This window comes from Indicator indicator, chromosome 3 (genome assembly GCF_027791375.1).
Source record: "Indicator indicator isolate 239-I01 chromosome 3, UM_Iind_1.1, whole genome shotgun sequence".
Lineage (NCBI taxonomy): Eukaryota > Metazoa > Chordata > Aves > Piciformes > Indicatoridae > Indicator > Indicator indicator.
The window spans coordinates 19,882,621-19,909,887 of record NC_072012.1 but is presented as its reverse complement, the minus strand read 5'-3'; the positions used below and the strand labels follow the sequence as shown (position 1 = coordinate 19,909,887).

The following is a 27,267-nucleotide window of genomic DNA, read 5'->3' as shown; positions in this document are numbered from 1 at the left end:
TTTTCATCTCACTACTACATGCATTCATCACAGGTTATATATTCCTGGTCCTGCTGCCTCAACATACTTAATTACATTATATGTAACCATGTCTGCTCATGTTCAGTATTGTTGAACAGTTTCACTGAGTTCTAAATGCAAGAAATGTTCGTTGCCACACACTTCATTTCTGGCTTCTGCAATTGTAATCTTGTGCTTTGTTACTAAAAATAGAGCTACCTGAGCTGGAAAGCTAATTACAGAGCTGGTAAACAGTGCTCCTCCCCATTGAGCAAATGGCAGAACGAGGAGGCTGCTAATGCACTAGGGTGCACGTGGTCCTGTGAGTCTTTGAAATCTATCAAGTGTCATTTCTTTAATCATTTGTGGCTGTTTCCTTCATGGATAAATTACTAGTTAGGTAAATAACTGACTGTTGGATCAACAAATCGGGGGGGGGAGAAGAACAATCAGCCTATTTTAGGGAAAAGCATTACAGCCTGCTTGCTGCAATGTGCAGTCTCAGTTTGCACAAATCAGAATAATTTCACTGAAGTAAATAGCACACTGCTGACTTAGACTAGGTAAAAGTCTAGTTCTCTTATTTCCTGCAGAAGAGAGATTATTGGAGGACTGACTGCAGCAGCTTAAAGACTTTTTTTTTAAGTTAGTTCTGTCACAAACAAGCAAGAAAAAACAAACTGGCTCTGTAAGAAAGCACCTTTTCCCCTCTCAGCCATGTCAGCAGTACAGCAGTGTGGCACCTGGAAAGCATTCTCCTAAGGTAGAAGTCCCTACAGAGCTTCATGCTCCTCTGTATTTGTCAGTGAAAGGCTGCTCTCCCTGCTCCTTTGGACTGATTCTTGCCATGGAGCCCAATATAAGCTTTGTTGGCAACAAGGTTTCAGACAGTAGTTGGTCAATAAAACTCAACCCGTTTTCAGCCATTACTGAGGCAACGATATATAGATAATACCTAAGTGACCATTAAAATCACTGTGATAGAAATGCAGCCCCAAAGATTGGAAAATACCAGTTATGCTTGTTCATTCAAAACACTTTCTGCAGCCAAAAATAAATGTAGCCTTCTGGAATATTTTTTTTTTTTTTTGAATGCAGGATTTAGGAATAAAAGAATTAGGTAGAAAACCACCAAAACCACCTTTTTTAGAAAGCATTTCTATTTTTCCTTCGTAAGCTCCCAAAATAATGAGACAAATAAATAAAACCTCCAAGGCTGTACTCAACATGTTAGAAAAGTTTGGTGGAAGAAAAGAGAATGCTAGTATGCATAAACTATTTGCTCATCACCATGTTTCTGTCATGAAATAGGTGTATACTATATACAGTGCACAGAGGGTAACAGGTATCTGAGGTTAAATACAATCTTTGCACAGTTCATTCAGGAGAGGAAAGGATAAGCTCCCCCCTCTTCTGTTTCCCATCTTCATGAAAAGCCTATCAAAATACCTTCTGTTTTCAAGAAAAAGCAGTCTGCAAATTTTTACCAAAAACTATTTAATAAAATAATGTATGGGATGCAAAACTGTAGAAAGAGATGGAAACATATAGCATATGGAAGAAGACAATGGGGAAAAAAACAGATATAAAGAAAGGCATCAGGAAGTTGACCTAGAGAAAACCAGGTCTTTCAAGCTCTACATTTTCCGAAGAGTAGAAACAGAATCCTCTGGCAATAGTAGTGATGGGAAAAAAGAAACAGAATACCAGCCTTCTCATCTTAAACAGAAGAAATATAGGGAGTACAAATCTGCACACCAGAAGGCAGTCCCACACCATCATGCCTAAATGAGCTCTGAAGAAGTCAGATTCTTCACCAAGACTTGCATATTTGTCATTTTAGCATTGTGTTTCACCAGAACTGACACATCTTGTTTCCATGGTATTCTGTGCAGGCATAATGGAGTGCTCCTGGAGAAAGCCATATGTATTTTTCACGTTTAAAACCTAAATAAGAATTGGGGGAGGGGGCAAGGGGGCAGTGGGTCAGACAACGATGAAAGAATCTGTGTGTGTGATGGAATTCACTGCACAAGCAATATTAAATCCTAGATTTCAATCACTGATCAATCCTCGTGTTTCCACGCTTTTCTTTCTGTCCTAAATCACCAAAAAGACAGTAAACAACATATTCATAAATAAGGTAAAATATGTTTGTTATGGTAGGACAATTACCTTTTAAATGATAATATATTCCAGAAAATGATCCATACCGAAAATAAAAATAAATAAATTAAAAAAATTGTATATATATAAAGGACAGAAGCAATATTTGCCCTGTACTTATTTCTTTGAACATTAATTCTTGCCTTAAATGAGATGTGATAATCTTTAACCCTTGGAGTAATTTATAATTTATTCATTCAGATTTCAAAGACACAACACTGACAGCCATTTTTCTCCCCTGATGGACTGAAAGTATAGATGTTTGCTCTACCATAGTAGCACCAATTTCCAAACAGTTCATAATTAATTATCTACTTATGCTTCAAAAAACTAGCAACCATCTTTATCAGGCTCCCTTAATCTGCAGAAATTCCATTGAAAGTACTTTTTGACTGCTGACCAAGTTCCATACAACACAGACATCTAATTTTAAAAACCCTCATGATGAAACATTCAATTTTCTCTCAACAATTCAATAGCTAAAAACCAGGTACAGAATGGTGTCCCCAGCACAGGAAGCCTGCAAGTGAGAACACAGGGTAAGCACAACTACATCAACTTACCTCAGCTATGTGGGGCATGGGGTTAAATCCACAGAGATTGCATACGACTTTCTTGCACTCTGTACACGTATTAAAGTTGGGGGGATCAGTAGAACCAATATTTAGTCCAGTTTTACAAAGGGGACAGGACACTTCAGGCTGGCTGGCTTTCTCCGGCTCCAATGCCCCAGCAGGTTTCTTAGCTTCAGCAGCCTGAGGCTTGCTATCTTTAGCCAAAGCAGGTTTCTTCTCTAAATCAGCTCTTTTAGTTGTTAAACCACTATCTGCTTTTGATGGCTCTGATTTTTCAGTCGTAGCAGGCTTGGCTTCTTTCTTTACAGGTGCTGCTTTTGGAAGAGGCTGGGCTGGACCAGCCTCTTTGGGGGCTGCCTGAGAGGCTGGAGGCTGGGTCTGCTTTGCTGCAGGACCAGATGTAGCAGGAGCTGGTGTCTGAGATCCTGGCTGACCTGCTGTGGAAATTAAATTCGAGGCCTGGCTGAATATTGAAGCTCCAAATCCAAAGAGTTTCCCAGTAACTGTTTCTTGTGGTGTTGTAGGCTGAGGCTTAGGGGCATCGGTGATGCCTCCCAGATTAAGGCTGAAACGCCTTGATTGCTCAGGAGCCTTCTGAGGAGGCTGAGGCTGAGGCGCCAGCTGTGCTGGTGCTGGCTTGGGACCTGCCCCTGCTTGTGGGCCCTTGGGAGCTGGTTTGGCATCAGGCTTTGGGGCTGGTTTTGTTTGTAACCTCTTAGAATCATCTTTTGTTTGTGCTGGCTCGACAGGCTTCTGAGTTTTAGCATCTGCTCTAGCCCCAGGCTGAGATGCAAGCTTGGGATCTGACTTCTGTCGAGACACTTGTGGAAGGGGTTTGGAATCTGGTTTATCCTCAGCCGGATGTGTGCCCTGTGATGGCTTGGCTAAATCCGGCTTTGGGGAATCTGCCACTTTCTGTTGACTTGGTGGAGGTCTGGGACCTGCTGAATCCTGTTGTGGCCCTGGTGCTGCAGAGGTAGGCCCAGTGTCCACTGCAGGCTTCTGTGTACTGGGTTGTTTTTGCTTATCTTCATCCTGTGCTGTCTTGGTCTGCTCAGGTTTTGGAGCAGGATCTGTTTGCTGGGAGATCTCAGTAGGCTCAGCACGAGGTTGCTTTGATTTTACAAGGGGAGACCCAGGCAAGGATGGCTGCTTTTTCTGTGGCAAGGTCTTTTTCAATTCTGCTGGCTGTGAAGGATCAGTTTTTGGGGAAGCATCTTTCTTTTGAACTGGCTGTGGCTGGGGAGATGGTTTAGCCGTTGAAGCTGGAACAGGTGTCTTCTGTTTGGGTAGAGAAGACTGTGGTCCAGGACCATGACCTGGTGCTAGGTCACCACCTAAAGCTCTTTGCATCTGGCAGTTTAAACAGAGCCATTCCTTAATCTGCAGGGAAAAAAAAAAAGAAAGAAAGAAAAACAATAATTTAAAAAATATTATAATTAAGGCAAAATAAACTTAATAAAGTCAACATCATAATAATAGGTTATTGTAACATACGGCTTGTTCCAACATTTCAGACTTCTGTGTAAAAAGGGAGAAATATTATTACTAGTACTGTTTTGTGGATAACATGCTCAACTGTTGTTTTCGTGCTTCTCCATATTCTTGTGACTCAAGCTATTGCTGAGCTCATGCTTCTAATGGCTTCACATTCACATATTCATAGAGTGGTTTGGGTTGGAAGGGACCTTAAAGATCATCTAGTTCCAACTAGGCTCATCCAACCTGGCCTTGAACACTTCCAGGGAGAGTGCATCCACAGCCCCTCTGGACAATCTGTTCCAGTGTCTCACCACCCTGACTGTAAAGAATTCAGTTTATACACAGATGAATATTAGAGGATAGAAACCCAGCTGAATGAAAAAATTAATTGGAATTTCCTGGGACCCAGCAGTGATTCATTTATAGCAATGATCTAGGGGGGAGGGGGGGAGGGGGGAAGACAAACACTTCTTTAATAGTTTGACACATCAAGTCTGCAGTTAGAAAACAATAATCAGAATTCTAACACAGTAAATGAATAATTAGCTTTAAGCATACATCTCCCAAGGTCTTCATACAGCTTATAGTTTTGGCAATGGTTTATGTTACAGGGCACAAGCATTGTCAGTATGCACGTATCCAATGAATTCAGTATAGAGGTGTGTTGATGGATACCATATATTACACAGATCCATACTTTACCACCAATCTGAGGGCAAGTTTGCATCTGGAATCAGGGTGGAGCTTTGCCTGTGCCTTGATGGTGTTTTAAGAATCATAATTAGGTTTCTCAAAATTTCTGTTATTGCAAGAAGCTCCCAGGATAATTATTGGACAACTCTATACAATGGGCCCCTCTTTTCAACATGGAGAAGTAAAAGAAATAACATATTTATCCATTTCTCATAATTTTTGGTACCTCACAACTGTAAAACATGTTTTCTCTTTTCCAAGAAGTATTAAATGAAAGAGCAACAGTATTGTCTAATAAGACAGAAATCCCCAATACTCCTAAGATTTCATCCCTACCTTTGCTTCTGTAAAGCCTCACAATCTGAGGAAAGATCAAACAGACTAAAGCAACATGTGGTCAGGGAGCATCATCTGCTGTTTTCCACATTTTACAGCTCTAGTAGAAACATTATAGGCAGCACAGAGTCCTATGGGCCTACACCTGCAAGTAGATACTTAAGCAGGTCATCTGTAGCTCTACCCTTATTCTTCAGTCTGTGCATGAAATGCTGGGTACCAGCTACAGCATCTGCACATATCACTGCAACAGAGGAGGACAGAGAGCATAAGACTCAGATCTTTCCTGCTAAGGATGAAGATTTCTGGATTCCATTTCTCACTCAGGTCTGAAATCTCTTCCATCCACCATGGGATGAATCTGGAGGTACCACATGCAAAGAAAGATTCAGTCTGCATAGTATCAGAGCTCACTGGAAGGAAAGAACTCTGATGTCATGGACTAAGGCAATGAATTCATTATTTTGGTGTGCTTTGTCAGCCTTTTCTTTTTCCAGCAGCAAAAATTAAAAGAACAGTTGGTCAGAGTTTTCTAAAACACAACTATTCCAGTTATTCTTATAAACATGGTATATACACACTCTGGAATATGAGCACACTAGTACCAGCAGCTTCACAAACAGATGCCAAGTTTTGGCCTCAGCTCTAAGTTCACAGTAATAAAGTTACCATTCATAACAATGCTGCTTTTATCTGTTTTTTTCACTGCTGTTTGCAGTGAATTATTTTTTTGTTTAAACAATTCCCCAATCTACTTGCAATCCATGACTGTTAAAAAGTGAAACTAACTAAAACAAAACTGGAACTTGTTGTTTAAGTTCTGCCTTAAAGTGAAAGGAATTAAGCTCACAACTGCACAGAAGGCCTAAGCAAAGATTTCACTTAGTTCAACTCCCATTTTGTTTGATTGCTGATCAGCTTCCCTACAAATCTCCTGTCCAAGGGCCAATTACTTGTTACAAAAAAAGTCTTAATTATGAGACCTGATTTTAGATATTAGTAATCTAACTTAATGAGATACATATTAATATAATTTTCAAATTATTTCTTAAGGGTCTTCTTTAATCAAAGAGCAGGCTTCAAACGCATACTCTGAACACCCACCTCAGCTGTCACAGGCGTTTGGCTTTGGCAAAGTGGCAGATATTTCTCGTATTAGGGAGGAGGTCTCACCTTTACACTAGAGAAAGACATAATGCTAGAAGTGGCTTTTTAATGGACCTAAGTGAGAAATGTCTTTTCCTTCTAACCACAGAACTTTAGTAGAGATTTGGACAATGCACTTTTCATGGTGATTTACTGCTCCTGCCTCTTTCTTTTTTTTAATTTTAATGGTACTCTACAGTAAGATGACCAGATGAAACACTGCCAAGTAGTGCTGGTGCCTACCTGTTTTCATTCACATTCCAGGAAATTTAATTTTAAGTCATTCTGACATGGCCCCAAACAAAGTAGGTGTAGTGTTCGGTAGGGCTACAAAGTACTCCAAATAATTCTTGTCTTTAGGGATTCCAGATTCCAGTATCATTTATAACCATTTAGGCTTGCCTTCAACACGCAGCTGGTCTAGTGTGACTATCTAATTGGAGTCCAAACAAAAAATAATTCTGTACTACAGTTTTCAACATAAAGTTGCGTGGAAGACAAATTTTAACTCTCAGCTGTTATTTTTTTCCTTGTCTTAAATGTATATACACACATATACACACACATGTGCACTCTTGATATTAAACAGAAGCCTTTAAATCTAACAATGATTTTGCTACTGCTACAACTGAACTTCAAAATGGAAAATGCAGGAAGTTTTACTTCATTGTATTTAGACATAAAATTCCTCACGTGCATTTTAGTAGGAGGAATTAAGTGCCAAACCCCTCAAGTCATTATAGCTTACACACATCATCTTCAAACAAATATACAGCTGCACAAACCAGCTCTGTGACTGGAACTGCAGGAGTTCAAAGCGAAGTGCACTACATGATGTAGTTTTGAATCAAACACTGGCCTGTTCCTTCTACTGCAATTACAGAGACTTCCTATAAACTCTAACAGGAGCAGGCTTCTGTTAAATAAAGATGCTCTTACACATTATGTCAGATGAAGTAAAACTTATTGCTGTTGCAGATACCTAAAATACTAATGTTTGTCTAGCCTACAATGTCTTCCTGAACCATAGTTCTTTGACTTTCTAGTTTCCTTCTCCACATTTTTCATACCTCTACCTAGAATTAAAAGGCAAAAGTTTCCAGGGCAACACATCCTCTTTTTCAGTTCTTGTCTACTTCTAAAGGAGATTCTTCTTTGATGCTGAGGATCTCAAGCTGTCTATTTTTACACTGTGTAATAAAATTTATATTTTTATATTTTTTACTACTTAATATCTTGGGCAGTGGTATCGTCAGACACCGCCGTAACTTATTTACTGAGTATATTTACAGGGTCTGTTATTCGGTTGTGACACATTTCACATACAAAGACGGTTAAACGCTTTAAGCACAGATCTAAGAATTTCCAATACAGTGATTCAAATTGGAAATAAAGATTCTGTGATCTGCAGTTGCGCACAAACGAGATTCTGTGGCAGATCAGTCAGGTACTCATGACTTGCTCCTCTGTCCGGCATCTTCCCAGATGCTGTGACTATAATTCAAGTTGCCCTTGGCTCAGACTGGACTAGAGTCTTCTCTCTCTCTCTCTCTCTCTCTCTCTCTCTCTCTCTCTCTCTCTCGTAACCTGTAACCTTTCTGTGGTTCTTCTGGGATTCACCTCTCTTGGAGCTTTTCCCTTTTCTGCCTTGGTCCAGGTACAAGGCCTGGGCGTAGTTGTTGCCTGTTAGGACAAGTTCTTCCGCTGCTACTCCAGAGCATTTGGCTCTTGTCTCTTTGTGGTAAGAACAAGGCCCAGGTGCAGTTGGTCTTCTAGGGCAAGCCCTTCAGCTACTACTCCAGCAGCATCTGGCTCTTGCTGCTGTCTAGATGAGAACAAGACAAGTTACCTACCTTCTCATCTGGTTTAAATACTGTCCCTTTGGTAACAGAGAAACCTGATAACTGGACCTCTAGGATGGGGCATATCCAAACATGGCCAGGGTCACACACAATTCACAGCTGTGTCACAAAGTTAGTTACACATTCTACATGTTTATCTGGGCCCCAGGAAGTGTCCAGGTTTGCACATTCACAGGTGCTTACAAGGTAAATCACATGTGCTATACATTTGCCTGGACCATCTGGACCCCAGGAACTGTCCAGGTTAGAACATTTGCAGGTGCCCATTGTCTGGGCTAGGGCATGTTTTGAGGTTTGACCCTTCAGAACACACTGGTAGATAGGGACAGGGACTGGTTCTTATTTCTAGGAAAAGATACACTAGTGATTTTCTTCATCCTGAGAACCATGTCTTCAAGTGTCCTGTCTGGACCGCACATTTGACAGACTTCATGCAGCATTTTTGCTCAGATTTCTACTACTGAACACAAAAAGTTCTACCTCAATTGTTAACACACTGGTGTAAAAAACTATATGCGCTCAAAACAACAAAGTAATTAAAATTGCATGTATTCATCAGCCATAACATCTTTTTTTTAAAGCTTCATAAGGACTCTAACAGTTGGGAGAACTAAAATAATTTATTCACAGTGTTTTAGTAACAAAATCCATTGAGAATTACATTGAAGAAAGTCACAGCACCATGTTCCACAGATTTCTTTTCTTTATGCATTCATAATCTAATAGTTGGCTCCAATAACAATTATGAGCTACGCAACAGCTCTCCTTATCCCAGAAAAAGCCAACACAACTGAAGGCAACTCAGAGCCTATTCCTTTCTGCACAAGTGTTCAGATTTGTTCTAACTACCCAAACCCATCAAAAGCAATACAAAAACTGTCAGAGAGTGAGTGCATTGATTAGAGAGCTCAGTTTCTGTTCCTGCAGATGACGTAGGGGAGGAAGAGAATTCAGCTTGATTATATGGATTCCAGATCTACACGAGAAAAGAATTCCAGCTTGCACATGGATCATATTTCACATTAAAATAAGAATATAGCTCTCAGAAGCCTTTTTCTCAGTCCTTTTGTAGAACAGAGCCACATTCTATGGGTCTCATTCTCATTTGACCAGTAATTTGGTGCTATAAAAAGGAACATTAAGACATGAATAAAATATTAACACATCCCTTTGCATCACCATGGAAATGTAAAGATTTATAGAACCTTTACATTGCCACAGATATGCAGATTGCTGACATTTCTCAGTGCTATCCCAAAGCCTTACTGACAAAAATCAGTTTGGTTTCTGATAATTGCAGAGAGGACTGAAGAATCCAGATTTAGCTCAGAGAAGACCTTTATGGCATGATGAGAGGAACATGAAACATAAAGCACTTGAACCCATGACTTTATGCAGCTTCATGTAGGGTGGTAGAATAGGTGGACTGAAAACTGGCTGAATGATAGAGATCAGAGGGTTATGATCAGCAGTGCAGAGCCTAGTTGGAGGCCTGTAGATAGCAGCAGTGGCTCCCCATGTATCAGTACTGGATCCAGTCTTGTCCAACATACTCACCAGCGACCTCAATGAAGAGTATATTCACAGCAAGTTTGCTGATAATAAAAAACTGGGAGGAGTGGCTGACACACATCAGGCTGTGCTGCCATTCAGCAAGACCTAGATGGGCTAGAGAGACAGGTAGAAGGGAACCTAATGAAGTTCAGCAAGTTGCACTGGCTCCCCAGTGTTGCACCTGGGGAGCAACAACCACATGCATCAGTACAGGTCAGGGGCTGACCAGGCTGGAAAGCAGCTCCATGGAGAGGGACCTGGAGTGCTGGTAGACAAGTTAACCATGAGCCAGTAATGTGGCTAAGACGGTTAATGCATTAAGAAGACTGTGATCAGCAGGTTGAGGTAGATTCTCCCCCACTCTACTCTGCCCTGATGAGGCCACATCTGGAGCACTGTGTCCAATTTTGGACTCTCCAGTTCAAGAGAGGCAGGGAGCTACTACAGAGAGTTCAACAGAGGGTTACAAAGATGCTGAGGGGAAAGAAGCATCTCTCTTACAAGGAGAGGCTGAGAGATTGAAGTTGTTTAGCCTGGAAAAGACCAAGAGGGGATCTTATCAATGCTTTTAAATCTAAAGGGTAGATTTCAAGAGGCTGGTGCCAGACTTCAGTGGTGTTCAGTGATAGGACAAGGGGCGATGGGGACCAACTAGAACACAGGTTCCTAAACATAAGGAAAAAGTTTTTTACTTTGAGGATGATGGAGCTCTGGAAGAGGCTGCCCAGAGAAGTTTTGGTGTCCTTCTCCAGAGATATTCAAGTTCTTGTGCAACTTGATCTAGGTGAATCTGCTTTAGCAGTGAGACTAGACTATCCTGAGGTACCCTCCAACCTCTACTGTTCCATGTCTCTGTGATTCTATAATACTGTAAAAGACAAGGACCTAGATCAGAAAATCCTGTTATGAATAAAAGAGAGCAGCTATAACTGAACAAACAAAATCAGTATGTCAACATACAACTGAAAAGGTCGTCTAAACAAGCCTGAGCCATACTAGAGTCTGTTTTCCTTTTGCACCATTCTTCCATGAATAAGATCTCAGCTGTTTGAAGTAATTACAGTGATACAAACTTTTAACTCTTGTACATAGTACTCTACTGATCCTCATATGAAGCAAACAGATCATCACTACAAAATAAATATTTACCTTCCTTTCAGATATCAGAAGTAAAAGGCAGCTGGGGAGTATATCAGGGAACACTGACTCGAGATGTTCACAAAATGACACTAGGTTCTTGTCAGCAGCATGGTCTCTAGGTATTCATTCCACAAATCACATCAATGAATACAAGCACTGTATCTTGGTGCTAAACAACCATTCGAGCAAATTTTCTAAACAGCCCTTTTAAAATGCTATTTTTACATGTAATTTAGCCGATGTAAACCGATTAAAAACATGACTGGATGAATTGTGTTCTACGGTTATCACAAGATTAAAACACACTCTACTACTCTGCTTAGATTACTACTACTAAAAGCTAGAGTTTGTACATGAACTACGAGTGTTTGGGGAACTATTATTTTACAGCTTACATAAATATAATCATAAGGCAAAACAGAGAAGCTGATTGTTTCCATTAACTGCTTCAAGATTTAATATAGTAAAAATGTGTGAGTGATTAACAACAGATTCAACTGCAGATCAAGGGAGCAGCAAAGAAAAGGTTAACAAAGTTCAGCTGTGCTACACAGAGCGCATCCAAGTGAGTATCACTGGGATTTGAAAACGGATTACACTGTCTGGTGGGAGCAGGGCTGGGCCATGCCTCCTGCCCAGTGATTACCCAGAAAACAGCATCTCCACATCACATGGCCTAGCATAGTAGTAAATTACAGTTGCTGAGCAACGGTAATACTGGCACAGATGGCTCAGTGCAGTTGACATCTTTAGCTATGCAGATTAATTTATTATTGTGTTAAAAACTGGACAGGACAGTTTTCTGGGCTAATGAGAAAAGACTACAGCATATTGTAGAATATTACCAAATTAAAACATGGAGAAATTATTTTGCCATGCACAGGTGTCTGCCTCTAATTTCTACCTCTTTTGTACAAAAAAAAAATAAAAATCCTCTAAGCATCATTAGCATTATTACATCTAATCCTAAATTTAAGTACAAAATGTAGCCAGTCTTCCTCTGAGAGAAAAATGGTGTGGGAGTGTATTTAAGAATATTCCACAGAGAGAAAGAATTTTCTGTGCTACCATAACCCTTCTGTTTGAGGATCTCACCATTTTCCCAAATGCCTATCTGGCAGTTCTAGCTGGGGGCAGAACTACAAGAACTTCATTTCATTGCAAAATTTGTGAATAATCTCCATTTCCATCTAAAGTGTAGTGGTAGTAACACTGGAAAACCCTTAAGTACTCTTTGGAACAAAACAAATATTTAACACAGAAATATTTTCAACTTTGATCCTTTTTAAAAGGCTGGTTTGACTCTGCTCTCTGATCAGTTTGAACCCAGACTAAGCTCCATCTGCTTTTGCAGAACACTTCCAAGTCTACTTCAGTAAAGACTTGATATCCACATTAAAACCTTGAGAAAGTGGAAAAAAACAAAACAAAACAAAACATTTGTGTTCTGTTGGAGTTGAACCAATTTATTCAAATTTATAATAGCTGATAGTCAAGTTGTTAATTTCTTTCTACTTGGCTTTGCATTGCCTAAATAAACCTAAATTAAAGTTTACATTGGGCGTACAGTTTAAGTTATGTTTCCTGGCATTAAAAAGCTCAGACTTTGTGACATGTCACTATCTACAGTAATGGCAGTTTTATTTTTGTTTATATGCCATTTCCAATTCATTTTGCATCCTGGTTCTTATGAACTACTTCAGCGCAGAAGGGTCTAGACTGTAAACCACAGAGATTATTTCATTTCAGTCAGTAGCTTCCTTTACTATACCAATCAACAAAGGTGAATAGAGTAATTTATATTAATGTTATTGTAAATATAAGGAAAACTTATCTGGATTCACCAAAAGAATTATACTCATAGAATCACAGAATGGCTTAGGTGGGGACTTGGAAGGGACCTTAGAGATCATCTACTCCAACCTCCCTGCCATGAGCAGGGACACCTCTCAACTAGACTCAGCTGCTCAAGGCCTCATCCAACCTGGCCTTACACACTCCCAGGGAGGAGGCATCCATAACCTTCTGGGCACCCTATTCCAGAGTCTCACCACCCTCATACTGAAGAACTTCTTCCCAAAATCCAGTCTATACCTACTCTCCCTCAGCTTAAAACTATTCCCTCTCCTCCTGTCGCTAGAAACCCTTATGAAAAGTTCCTCTCCAGCCATCCTGTAGGATCCTTTCAGGAACTGGAAGGCAGCTCTAAGGTCCCCCTGGTGTATTCTCTTTTCTGGGCTGTACAACCCCAGCTCCCTGAGCCTATCCTCATAATAGAGCTGTACAGCTATTAGATCCGCCTTGTGGCCCTCCTCTGGACTTGCTCCAACAACTCTGTGTCCTTCTTATGATGGGGACCCAGAACTGGATGCAGTATTTTAAGGTTGGGTCTCACAAGAGCAGAATAAAGGGGCAGAATCACCTCTCTTGCCCTGCTGGTCACACTATTCTTGATGCAGCCCAGGGTACGATTTGCCTTCTGGGCAGCATGAGCACACTGATGACTCTCTCTTTTATGAATATTTTTTTTTAATTATCATATATTCCTTTCCATATATAAGTTAATTATAAAGATAGTAACTTAACTGATACAGAAAACTCACTCTATCAAGAGAGGAAAACCAAACACAAACATCCCCCCTGTAAAAATAAAGCAACAACAAAAAAAAAATGTATTTTTAGATGTGGTTGAACTATTTTTTTTTCCTGTTGAACTGAAAAATGAAAGTGTCAATCCAGTAAAACATTTGACTTGATCTGAAATCATACACTCCTCTTTTTCCTGAACTTTTTTTCCATTAGGATTCTGTCAACTTTGCTACAATGTTGACTCAATACACTTATTTGATACAACAGATGTGGTTCCAAAACTAGTCACAACCAGTAAAATACTTTATAGAACTCACTCTGCCTTCATCCAAAAGAGCTTTGGCAAGTAAACAAATCCTACATTAACATACATGCCTTCACATTATCTGAATGCAATTTTCAGCAAGTATCTAAGTAAAAAATTATACTTGGCTCCAAGACTAATTTTAAATGGTCTCTCAAAAGCATATTGAAAGAGTAGATGAAAAATGGACCACAAAGATAAAATGTATGAAGAATAAACTCCCCTAAGAACTGCCTAGAAGACAGGTATTCACATTCACACAGTCATCATGAGCAGGGCTTATGCAGCAGAGCTGACATACAGCCAGTTTGCAATATTAACAGCTTTAACACTCCACTTCATCATCAAATTTACTATTGTCCATCATAAAGAATATAATGATATATTATTACGTGCTCAATTCTTGCTCACTCTGTGTTGTATGCATGTTCCAGTAACACAGAAGATGAAAATTCATTTCAGCTACCAGGCATATGCACTGGTCATTTAGACTGAACTACAGTAGTTTATGCTTTTTGCCTAGCTTTATCAAAAACTATACATAAGTGTTTCACAAAATAGTCTCTCAGATATCTCTGCTCATTTTCAGAAAGCTTACTCATTTTCAATTATTCCAGAGGGCTGAATCTTTCCTGAGGAAGTACAGGTTTCTGTTGCCAATGGCTCATGGAAGTGGTTTTGGCAAAATGTGGTGGGTTGAAAATTCCCCCCCAACATTAACTTTGCCAGACTAGCTCAGTTTGGAAGCAAATGGAGCTGTATTTACAAGCCAAACTACAATATACAATGAAAGGAAATTAATATGTACAAATAAACAGTATTTACAGATATTTACAGGTATTTACAATTAACAAACAGCACAAGGACCACCCTGGCCAAAAGACCAGGGAAGTTATAACAGCTTCTCTCTCCCTGCCTCCCCCTTACCTTCCTGTACACAAGGGAAAAGAGAAAGAAGCAGAGAAAGTTAATACCAGACAAAAACAATGCAGCCAAGGTCAAGTAGAAACAAGTTAGTATCTCTGAGGCTGAAGCAAGAAGAGAAGAAGAAGATTGGTTTGGGAACTAAATCTTATGGGAGATATCCCTCCAATGGAATTGTTTAGAATAATCATTATTTCCCTTTTTACATCCAATAGTGATTTATTTACGTTTTTACTACTTTCTGCTCAAGATCTGTGAAAAATTTTAAAGGCATAGTCTAAAACTACCAGAGAAAATAACATTTTATTTCAATGAGAAAAATAAATCATTATGCAACAAAATACACACCTGCTACAAAGTTCTGATGTATGTGAAAGGAAATCATCAAGCCTTTCCCTTAATTTAAGCAACTGTTGCTAAGCAGTCATGTGTCATGGTGATGAGTGGAGTGTGAACTCCTAGACAGATGAGAGAGATGTATGTTACTGAACATGTTATGTATGGTGTGTTTTCTCACTAGGCTGCTGCAAAAAACAAGACACCAACTCTCTCTTTTCCTCAAGGGGACTGCAGAGTCAAATGGTTCAGAGAAAGAGTTCAAGGGTCTGACCTTGGGGCAATATAGGTATCACTTTCTGCTCTTAGTTCCACAGTTCTCCCTAGCGAGTTAAAACAGACAGAGCGAAACAGAGTGCACAGACTTCTGTATTTTAAATAGAGGGTCAGATTAAAAGAATTAATAACAACTTTAGAAATCACTATTTTTAATAATGCTTTTAACAATGTATGCAATCTACTTCTTGAGACAGTTTTTAAAGTGTGCTATATTCTTTCCAGAATTAGAAATACAGAATAGACAAAGGTTGTGCTGTCACTCAGAGAGACCTGGACAAGCTGGAGGGTTGGGTGGGGAGAAATTGAAAGAAACACAACAAGAGCAAGTGTAGAGTCTTGCTTCTGGAAAGAACAACCCCATGGACCAGTATATGTTCAGGACTGATCTGTTGGAAAACACCTCTGGGGAAAAGGACCTGGGAGTCAGGGTGGACAACAGGATGAGCATAGCTAGCAATGTGCCCTTGTGGCCAAGAAGGCAAATGGCTTCCTGGGAAGTATTAGAAGGGGTGTGGCAAGTAGGTCCAGAAAGTTTCTCCTTCCCCTCTACTCTGCCCTGGTGAGGCTGTATCGGGAATATCGTGTCCAGTTCCGAGCCCCTCATTTCAAGGACTTCAGGGAACTTCTTGAAAGAGTCCAACATAGAGCCACAAAGATGATGGAGTAAAACATCTCCTTTACGAGGAAAGGCTGAGGGAGCTGGGTCTCTTTGGCTTGAAGAAGAGACTGAGGGGTGACCTCATTAATATTTATAAAGATGTGAAGGACAAGTGTCAGAAGGACTGAGTCAGGCTCCTCTCATGATGTCCAATGATAGAACAAGGGGCAACAGGTGCAAGCTGGAGCATAGGAGGTTCCACATAAACAGAAGGAAAAACTTTTTCACTGTGAAGGGTAACAGAGCCCTGGAACGGGCTGCCCAGAGAGGTTGTGGAGTCTTCTTCTCTGGACACATTCCAAACCTACCTGGATGTGTTCTCTGTTACCTGCCCTAAGTAATGCTGCTCTAGCAGGAGAGTTGGACTTGATGCTCTTTCAAGGCCCCTTCCAACCCCTAATATTCTGTGATTCTGTGTGTAATTTAGAAATGTCTATATTGGAAAGGAAATTCACTCTGTTCATTATGAAGACTGAAGAAACTTGTAAGAATAATATCTTAAGAAGGTAGTTCAAGCAGATCTACAAGTGAAAGTCTTAAAGACCAAACGTAATATAAATTCTTTTCTGGATAAATTTCTTTCACTCTTCTCACATCCAATTTGAAATGATTGCTTTCTAAACCATAATGTGTTTTAACATAAACAACAAAAACAGTGGCTATAAAGGGCATTTGAAAGGCACAACACAGAATTATGGAACCATAAAACTTGACAAAAATTACAGCACAAACTGTCAAAGTTCAATAATAAGAGGCAAAGATACAGTCAGTAAGTGCATAAGTAAAAAGCTAAGACTTTTGGTCAGTAACACTTGAGAACTTATAATAAGTGAAGCCAAAAGAAAAAACTTGCACCATACTCAAGAAAATTGACAGCTATGACAGAAACCATGGTTTTCATTCTAGACAAGAATAAGCAAACTATTGTAAAGGAGGCATCAGAAAGTTCTGTTAATAACCCAAATATTGAAACAAAGAAAGGAAAACTAGAAGGAAAGTTTCAGAACAACTCAAGCAGGAACCTTCGCTACTGAAATAAGTCAATTTTTCATATGTGCCAGAGCAGGTTCCATTACTTTGCTCCAACTGTTCAATAACAAAATCAGATGTGATTTTCATCACACTTCACTACAGATTGGAGCAGGACACCCACAATGAAGTTTCAGCAAGACAGCTGGTGGTGCAAAACTGAGCAAATGAAAAACATCTGAGTGGGAGTCAGGAGATTGGAACTAATAGCTGAATAAATTAGATGGCCAGGACCTCCATTTACTGAGACAATTTCATCATGAAATAAATGCATATCCTGTGTTTATTTCAATGTGTAATATGAAATTCAAATATGCTTTTACATATGTATGCAATCAGTTAGTCTTAAATGCAGCTGTACTTATTGTCTTAAAAGTCCTAATTTTCACACTTATAGAGTACCCACTTCAAAAACTAGTAATTATTTACAGAATGTTCAAATACTTTAAGATCTTACATAAACTTTCTCAAAAATCATTTCATGTCATAATACTAAAGCTGTTGACCAATTCCACGGGAAATATGAAAAGGATAAACTTGGAGGTCCAAGAGACTGTAGGAGAACAGCACAGAAACAAACAAACAATTGTCAGAATTTGAAGGTAAAGTTCTCTTACAGTTCTTCTTTGACTTTAGCATGATTGCATCACATTTCTTGTCTGTTACACATAAATATATATATTTTTTTTTTTACCCAAAAATGTCCAAAATTATATACTTTACAATCTTTCCTCCCTGATAATATAAATTTGAAGCTCCTGATTAGTGGCCAAAGCTCTGAAATTTCTGCACTTGCTTGTTCCAGTCACTAGTTCTCCAATACAATTATTAATGCCAACTATATCAATCTTGAATTTCCCTAACCTCAAACAAGAGAGTACACTCCTGAACAATGTAATGTGCTACCAATAGTTAGTGCAATTACTCTTTCTGGCTAAAATTTACAATTTTAACACAAAATAAATAAATCATGTACTTACTGGATACAAAAACCCTGTTGTTTTTTACCAAATACCTGATAATAAATGTGTACTGGAATGAAATCTAACTGATAGTAATGTTCTTAAATTGTTGTGGTTCTGAGCAAATAGTTTGCCCAGAGAGGCTGTGAATCGTAGAGTGGTTTGGTTTGGAAGGGATCTCCACAGGTCATCTAGTCCAACCCCACTGCAGTGAGCAGGGACATCTTCTGCTAGATCAGGTTGCTCAGAGCCTTGTTGTGCCTCAACTACCTCCCTGAACAACCTGTTCCAGTGTTCTACCACCCTCATGGTAAAGAACTTGTTCCTAACATCAAGTCTAAATCTACTCTTCTCTAATTTCAAACCATTGTCCCTTGTCCTACCACTCCAGGTCTTTGGATACAGCCCTTCTGCAGCCTTCTTGCAGGTGCCTTTCAGGGCCTTCAATGCTGCTATTAGGTCTCCCTGGAGCCTTCTCTTATCCAGGCTGAACAAAGCCTCCATCCTTACAGATACTCAAAACTGGTTACGAGCACCATGCTTTGATCATTGCTTTGAGCAGAGATGGACTATATGATCTCCAGAGAACACTTCCAGCCTCAGTGCTTCTTTGATTCCATGTTAAATGTAGGGATATTATTTGTCAGATTCAAAATACAGTAGCAGTCTGTACTTCTATCAGCACCTCTGATCAGCCAAACTAACAAGATAAAACACAACAAAAATAAGTTTCCCAAATATCTGTCCAGGCTATTTATCACTAGTTAGTCTTTGGTGCCAGGTCTGCTGTGCTTGAATTTCTATAAATTGATAAGAGTGTTGGTACTGAAAACAAATCCAAACTACACTGCAAATTTAAAACATCAGGATGCATGAGAAACTGTTCAAGCAGCAAGAAGAGATCAGACACTCATATGAAACCTTCTTCCGATGCGGAGCAAGTAAATGATATGCATAAGCACATAAATCGAGCTACTGCAAACATCAGGTTAAAATAAGTTCATTTGAAGTCTTAATTCTTTCTATGCCATTTCTGTGTTATAGAATTACAGCAAGAATGGTTATCAAGATTAGAAATAGTCCACAGAGATCTCTTTCTTAGCATCCCTCAAGAATGAAATAGCCTGAGTCATGAGTTTTGACTCGGTGCTACTCAGGTTTTCTTTCAGCTGTTACAAAGCAAAACCACCACACATCCTTTTCCAAAACACACACTGTAGATGCAAAGCAGGTTTTGTATTTTTTCGTTTAGTTCTTATAGCAGCAATTTTTGTTAATTTATAAACATATTAACAGATTACTGTTGTAGTCAGTTTACAAACGTAGCCAGCAAGTGCTTAAAAGCAAGTAAAACAGCAAAAATGTCAGATTAGGGCTCCTCCTCTTTTTGTATGAAGAAATAAGAAGGCACATCTAAACACTTCATGAACACAGAAGTTTTACCTTCTATTTTCTTCCTAATTTCACTCCTGTTTTACTCATAAGGAGTTTTCCCAAATACATTATTTTTATCATCTAATTTGTTGAGGTCTTAAGTGATCACAATGACACATTGTAACACACCTGATGTTTCAGCATAAAGAAGGTAAAATTAATTTTGTGTCCTGGTAGCAAACATCAGTTTAAAAACTACTCACCTCTGTTATATGAGGATTAGGATTGAATCCACACAGGCTGCAGACAACAGTGTGACACTGTGTGCATGTGTTGTAATTGGCCTTTTCTGGAGCATGCAGAAGTAGCTCAGTTGTTGTGCAAAGAGGACAGAAGGTTTTCTTTGGGGTGGACTCAGCAGGTTGGGTTGCAACAGGTTGCTTTTGCTGTGATGGTTTTTCAGGCCCTGGTTGCTGGCCTAGTGGTTTTGTAAGTCCTGGTTGTTGTGCTGGGGACTTTGTGGCTCCTCCAGTTTGAGAAGATGGTTTTGTAGGCCCTGCCAGTGGTGGTGCTTGTTTTACAAGCCCTGGTTGCTGTGGCTTTCCAGGTCCAGGCTGCAGTGGTTGCTTTGCAGGTCCTGTTTGCTGAGCAGATGGCTTTTCAGGTCCAGGCTGCTGAGCAGGCTGTTTTGGAGTTCCTGGTTGCTGGGAAGATGGCTTTACAGGACCTCCTTGCCGTGCTGGCTGTTGAGATGATTGTTTTACAGGTCCTGGCTGCTGTGATGGTGCTTTTGTGGAAGGTGGTGCTTGGGATGATATTCTAGCATTGTCTGGTTGCTGTGCTGATGGTTTTGTTTGGCCTGATGAAGGTTTTGCTGAAGTTTGTTGTTGAATGGGCTTTGTTGGTTCTGATTGGGGCTGAGATTTTTGTGGTCCTTGTAGCTGGGGTGGTTGTTTCCCTTGTTCTAGCTTAGAGTCTGCTGGGTGACCAGGGCCTGGTATCTGAACTTGCTTTGGTTCCCCAGGATGCTGCTGAGGCACAGGTTTGGAAGACTCAGTTTGCTGGGGGCTAGGTCTCACAGGCCCTTGCTGTTGAACAGCTGGCTTTGGAGACTGTTGTTGAGCTGGATGTTTTGCAAGGCCCTTCTGTTCTTCAGGTTTCCCTTGCTCTTTTGGGGCAACTTTTTGTTTCTTACCAGCTTCTTCATGAGTTGCATCTGAATCTGATATCAAATCAAAAGGGTTGAATTTGTTCACAACTGAAGTGACGGCACTCAATGGATTGGCTTCTGAAAGGAAACTGGGCATCATACTTGGCTTCTGGTCTTCTTTAAAATCAGTCCTAGACTTTGATTCCCTTAGACTAATAGAAGAAGGACTCCGTCCAGGTGCCCGTTGTTCTGTCTTCAGCACATCTACTGTTCTGCTTTTACTCAAACTTGGTGGTCCCGGATCTGGAGGCTTACCTGGTAGCCTGCGCTGGTGGCTTGTATCAAGCTCAGGATGTCTGCAAATAGAAAATGTAATAAAATTAAAACAATGCAGAGTACTAGAAAAATGTAATAAAATAAGATGTATCTGTGACAATGGAAGTGCTGTGGTAACAGTTTGAAGTTTCTCAGGTGCTTAAGTGTTTGCAAGACAAAGTGTTATAAGGTGCATGCTAAATGTATACAAATAAAAAGTACTGTTCTATAAAGGCTTATTCAGTCATAGACTGGCTTATTATCCAGAAAATAATTTAATGCAACCACCAGATAATTTTCTCTTTAGAAATCTGAAAAGCCCAAGTATTTTCCCTAAATCCAACTGGCTAACTTTCCACTCTATCCCTTGGGAGACAGCGAAGACTAAAAGAAACAAAGGTGTCAAAATATTAGCAAATCAAACAGAGCTGTAGAAGAAAAATACTGAAGATAGCAAAATGTTTCTGGTCTTATGTTCTGGCTACTTGTACAAAATTTGGATATATTTACAATTTGCTATGCAACAGGGATTTAAACTCCTAAACCCCAGGTATGTTAAGGAAAGTATGGTATGTTTCCTTTTAAAGTATTTGGTTTGCCACCCATCCACTCACAAATCCTTCAATCAGATAAAACCAATGCCAGTTCACAGAATTACTCCTGAAACTTCATTCATTTTTTTCCCTTTTAAAATACATTTACTAAGAATATAGGGATCAAAATCAAGATCTTGTCTTCATGATCATGTATGCTACTTGTTGCTGTACTTGGCTGTAGCTGGAGGAGGCAATATTGTATTCAATGCTATTGCTAAAGGATGTAGCAAAATATTCTACTCAGTGCTATCACTGTGCTTTTGCAGGAAGACAGTGTTCTCTTCATTGCTGCAACAAGTGTTGCAGATATAAAATGTTCAAATTGCACTTTGAGACATCCAGCTAACTGTGATCTTGTTTTTCCAGACATGATCTTTATTCTTGGGTGCTCATAAGCAAAATAAACAATCAGTCATTACATTTAACAGCTTTCCTTAACTAAAAATAAATAAATAAGTGGAATACAACTTTGCATAATTCTATTTAAGTGTTTTACCAGAAGTTTGCAGAATTCTATATAACAGATACATTGAAAAATGTACTTTATACTGTTAATGTTTCCATGGGTTTACTAGTATTTCTGATTAATATTTAAAGCTTTTATTACATACCTAGCAAAAGCAATATACAAGGACAAAGCTAAGTGGTAGCCATTTCTGTGCTCATAATTCTTACAGCATGAGATTTTATCACATTCTTGTAAATTAAAATTTTCCACATGAAATGTTTAAGGACAAACTATTTTCAGCCTTCCGTAACTCCGTTTACCCTTTCCCATTCTTGTGAAATTATTGGCCATAATACTGGGAAGTTTACAACCTTAATGTGCAACCCACTGAAGTGAGTAGGTGTGTTTCCACTGGTGTCAGAGAACATTGATTAACTCACTATTCATATAGAGGATAATATAGAAAAGACCAATGATAACCCAGCACCTTCAAATGTTTGGTATTTTTGCTTCTTAAGAGAACAATTCCACACTCTCATTAGCAACTACATAGATCTAGCAGCAGTTTTATTTATTCTTATTTAGAAAAGCATTCAGGTATATCTGAAGAGGTCCTGCTTAATAAGCTAAATAACTTCAACTAGTCGAGAATCATACAATGACTTAGGTTAGAAGGGACCTTAGAGATCATCTACTCAAACCTCCCTGCCATGGACAGGGACACCTCTCAACTAGACTCAACTGCTCAATGCCTCATCCAACCTGGCCTTGAAGACTCTCAGGGAGGAGGCATCCACAACCTACCTGGACAGCCCATTCCAGAGTCTCACCACTCTCATACTGAAGAACTTCTTCCTAAGATTCAGTCTAAACCTACTCTCCCTCATTTTAAAACCATTCCCCCTTGTCCTACTGCTAGACACTCTTATGAATAGTCCCTCTCAAGCCTTCCTGTAGGATCCCTTCAGGTATTGGAAAACAACTGGTGACAGTCTGGTGCACTTGTGCTTCCAAGTATTCAAAATAGTGGAAGGCTTCACTCAACAATGCTTCGAGTGACAAGGGAAAAAAAGGATCAATAGTAGTAGTAAAACTCAGGTCAGGAAACAGGGTACCACGCCTAAACCTTACAGTGTCAAGATGGAAAGAAACCAACCAACCAAACAAAAAAGTTTCTAGAAATGGAACTTAGACATGAACAAGTAACTGTGAACCTCTATTGAAACATGGTTTTCTTCTAACTTTCATTTTTATCAAAATAATATGCTTCATATATTTCCATCTGATCAGATGTCGGGACTGGAAGTGAGATTAAAACCCATGATTCCAAGAAATAAAACCAGGTGAATCTGCAAGGTTGCTTCATTCTGAAGACCAGACTTGTCCTGTCTCCATATCTAATATTTCTAAGCAATGGAGACAGAGCATAGATAAGTAGTGGAAGAAAAAGCCTTGAAAAGACAATCTTCTTGAGAAATGTTACCTCTGTCAAAAGCCAAGCTCCATTTAGTTTTAGGTAGCTGGAGCTTGCAGCCTTCTTTCTTGAACTATTTTGCAACCAGCTACAGACTGACATTGAACAATTTTAAATAATCTGGAGAATCAAAAATCCTCAAAAAAAAAATCTTGACAAAAATTTTCTTATTTTTAGACCTTTTGAATCATGAAAAACCCACCATTGTTTTAAAGTCTTCAATCCAGACTCAACAAGCACAATCATTTAGTTCTCTCTCAATTATTTTCTTTATGCTGTTATGTTTCTCCCTACTTTCGCCTTGATTTACAGAGTTCATCATTATTCATTTACCTGAATATTATAGACAAATCAAAGCTTACTTTTATTAAAGTAAGAGGAGTAAAGAGGAAATTAAACAAAAAACTTAATGGCCTACTTCTTAAATGCCATAACATTAACAAAGTACAAATTTCTTCTGGAAAATAACACCATAAACATACTTTGGAAGTGTGACACTCAGAAAGACTTCTTAGCATTTGCTGCAGCGTTTTTTTCTGTTAATGTCTATTGTGAACAACTTAATGAACTGGAAAAAAAAGCAAACAACAACAAATAAACAAAACCCCAGCTGCATTAGATGGTTCATGTATTAGTCATATAAGCTTTTTAGATATTGTGGAACAATTTCTTAGCAAGTGGACACTGGCATAGTTACAGAGTCATTCAGTGAAGCTAGAATAACTGTAACTTGCTTACAAATTAACTGTGTAGATTTCAGTTAAATTTCCTAACCATGAGTTTTCCACAGATGGGTTATGGAAGTAAGACAGAATGATTCCATAGGTGCTAAGTATCCCAAACAAATGTTCAAATGAGGGAGAAAAAAAGGCAGTTCACATTAAGTGCTCAATATCTAAATGCTTAAACTAAAATTTATAATGGATATTAATTGAATTTATTTATCTAGTGCATTTTTTAAGACTTAAAAGTTCCAAGCCTATAGAAGTCCGAGAAGTTGCAGCATACGTTTTACGTTGATAAAGTTGCAATTATTTCCTGGTACACACATTACTTACTATTAAAAAGTCTGTAGTTGCAAAAATTGTTACTTCAGGATATATTAAAAGGACAGTGAAAGTGTGGTACACTAACAAATCAAAGTAGGTTTCAATGTCATAAATACATTTGTAGGAAAGCAGCCATTTATAAATGCAGAAATATTCACACTGCAATGAGTTTAGTCTAGTCTAAAATATTCCAAGAATATCTTACTTTTTACTGCAACATTAGAATCAAATGATAAACTTTTAAAGTCTTTGTGACCTGGCTCATTGTCTGTAATGAAAAAGGGAATTTTCAGCTGAGTTTCACAGACCTAATCAACATGTTGTTTTTTTTTTTTTTCCATTAACATCTATAGAAGCTGGGTTGAGTCCTTTATATGAACAATAAATTATATTTTATATTGTTATAATACCTGTTTATTAATAATACAAGACATAAAATTGCATTATTTGATTTACAGTTTAAAAAAAAAAAAAAAAATCAGAGACCAACATCTCAGGAGTAATCTCAATGACTCCAGTAGTTTGTCCAAGGATGAATTTGGTCCCACCCTCTTTGCTTCTCTTCTTCTATAATTCACTTATATAAACCTGGTATTATATAAACTCAGTATGCATTTATCTAAGGTGAGGTCGGTAAATAAGAACGGTGTTGAACGGTCAGCAGAGGAGGCTCCTTTCAGCATCCTCCTTCAAGACAAACACGCCCAGCCCTGGAGACGGAGAGCACCAGCGACGCCGGCCCTGGATGACGAGCGTGGGAAGAGGCGAGTTCAGGACCGCGGACAGGGGCACGGCTGGAAAGGCGACACCGGCCCCGGGCCATGGCTGGGGAGCGGGCTTGGGCTTGTTGCACATCGGGCAGGGAATCGACAAAAGGTGCAGGGACAGAACGGGAAGAAATTATTCTGGCCTTCGAGGATGCAAAACGAGATAAAGCCATCGCTATCCAGGATACTGAATCCAAATAAATTTAATCTATTATTTATCCTCTTTCCCTTTCCAACAAAAAGGAACAATCGAGAAGGAAAATAAGGCGGAAAAAAATAGACTGAAACAGACCTCCTCAATCCATGACTATTTAATGAAGCCAAATGAGAGTTTTAGAGGTTAACAACTGGCAGAGTAATGGCTAGCAAATACATTATACCCAGAAGATTTGAAAGGTTCAACAAGAATCTCTTTCTCCAGAAAGAAAAGCTTACAGAACACATCAGCCCCGGGAAGAGCTCCTCTGTACACTACCTGAGCTGTGGGGCACTCCACCCCCGTAAAGCACACACACACACAGAGACACAGAGAAACCCGAGACGTTGTATTCAAATCTCTCCTCTCCCCAGACATAGAAATTACCCGTGCTCCGGATCAGTGCGAAGGGAGGGGAAGGGAGAGGGCGCAGCTCACTAGCACCGAGGACCGCTGTTATTAGAAACCACTGGAGTGGGGAAAGCCGGAGTGTGAAGGCTCTGTCCTAGTGTCCGCCACTCGTGCAGCCGCCCCCTTCCCTACCTCAGCCAGCAAAATGCAACGCCTGCTCCCGCTGCAGCGGGCCTGGATCCTTATTGCGACTCACCCCCCGCCCCACCGCGAGGACATGGAGACGGGGGGAAGGGAGGAGCGGGAAAAGAGAGATATTCCGTGCATGCCTTTGCATGGGAGGCGGCTCCGCGCTGGCGAGGTTCCCTCTGGGCAGCCCCTGCGCCCTTGACATGACAGCGGCGATCTGTTTCCTCTCCTCCTCGCTCAGCTGGCTCAGATCTGCCTCCACCCCAGCCGGGACAAGGCGCTGCAAGGGGGCCGCGGGGCCGCCGCCATCCCCGGCTGCCGCCGCCCCTTCGGTGATAGCGCCCAGCCCTTCGCCTCCTTCCAGGCTCGCTTCGTTGCCCATGGCCGCCGCCGCGGCGACCCGCTCTCCGCTTCAACCGCTTGGCGTAGGGCGGGCGGGGAGCGGCTCGCCGGCGCGCAGCCCTGCTCCCCAGCGGGCGGAGCGGCGGGCGCTCAGGGCTCCGCGGCCGGCACCACGGCCCCGCACGACAGCAGCGGCAGGGCCGTGTTCGCCGGCTGCCGCCGCGGCTGCCGAGAAAGTGCAGCGCCGCCAACCGCCCGGCGCAGCGCATGCTCCAGGCGGGCGACTCCCCCCCGTGCACACCCGCGATCCGCCCCACCAGCCGTCCCTTAAAGACACCGCTGACATCCCCGTCCCTCGCCTCCTTCTTGGTCCGCTGCTGCTTGCACCGCACCGAGTACCCGCTGCCCGCCAATCGTAGAGGAACGGACAGGTCGTGGCCGCGGCTGGCTCTCAGCCAGCCCGCCTGGCAGGCGGCGGGGATCCGACGCCCACCCCTGGAATGCTGCCTCTCTCTCTCCTTCCTTCTCAAATAAGGATGGTCTCGCAAGCACGCAAAGCTTGACGGAGCCTGGCTCGCCCAAAGCACGAACTGACGGAGGCTGGAAGGCACAGATGGAGGGCATCCATGCAAGCGGCGCCTTCGGAACAGAGCCATCGAGCTCAGGTTGCTCAGGGCCGTGTGCAGCCGAGTTTTGAATGTCTGTCTAGATGGAGGATTTCACAGCTTCTAAGAGCTCCTATACCGGTATTTGACCACCTTCATGGTGTCTCGCTCTAGTATGTCGGTGTTGTTCCAAGACTGGCACGCCCCAGACTGGACAGAGTAATTCCAATGCGGTCTCACAACTGCTGAATATATTGAGAAATACTACATTTAACCTGCTGGCAGCACACGGAGGAGCACAGCCCACTCTGCCGTTGGTGTTTTTCACCAAAAAGACATACTGCTGAAACATCCATCTTAACATCCACCAGGACTT

The 27,267-nt window shown here is 40.6% G+C and overlaps 1 protein-coding gene across 1 annotated transcript in view; it reads right to left on the bottom strand.

Moving 5' to 3' along the window:
• PCLO (piccolo presynaptic cytomatrix protein) overlaps window positions 1-26,326 on the bottom strand; it is a 310,190-nt gene extending 283,864 nt beyond the window's left edge. Inside the window, exons 1-3 of the mRNA XM_054399702.1 lie at window positions 26,085-26,326; window positions 19,673-20,915; window positions 2,730-4,124 (exon numbers count right to left, since the gene is read on the bottom strand). Coding sequence (XP_054255677.1) covers window positions 2,730-4,124; window positions 19,673-20,915; window positions 26,085-26,326 — 2,880 coding nt within the window. The remainder of the gene's footprint in view (window positions 1-2,729; window positions 4,125-19,672; window positions 20,916-26,084) is intronic.
• Window positions 26,327-27,267: the final 941 nt, after the last annotated feature.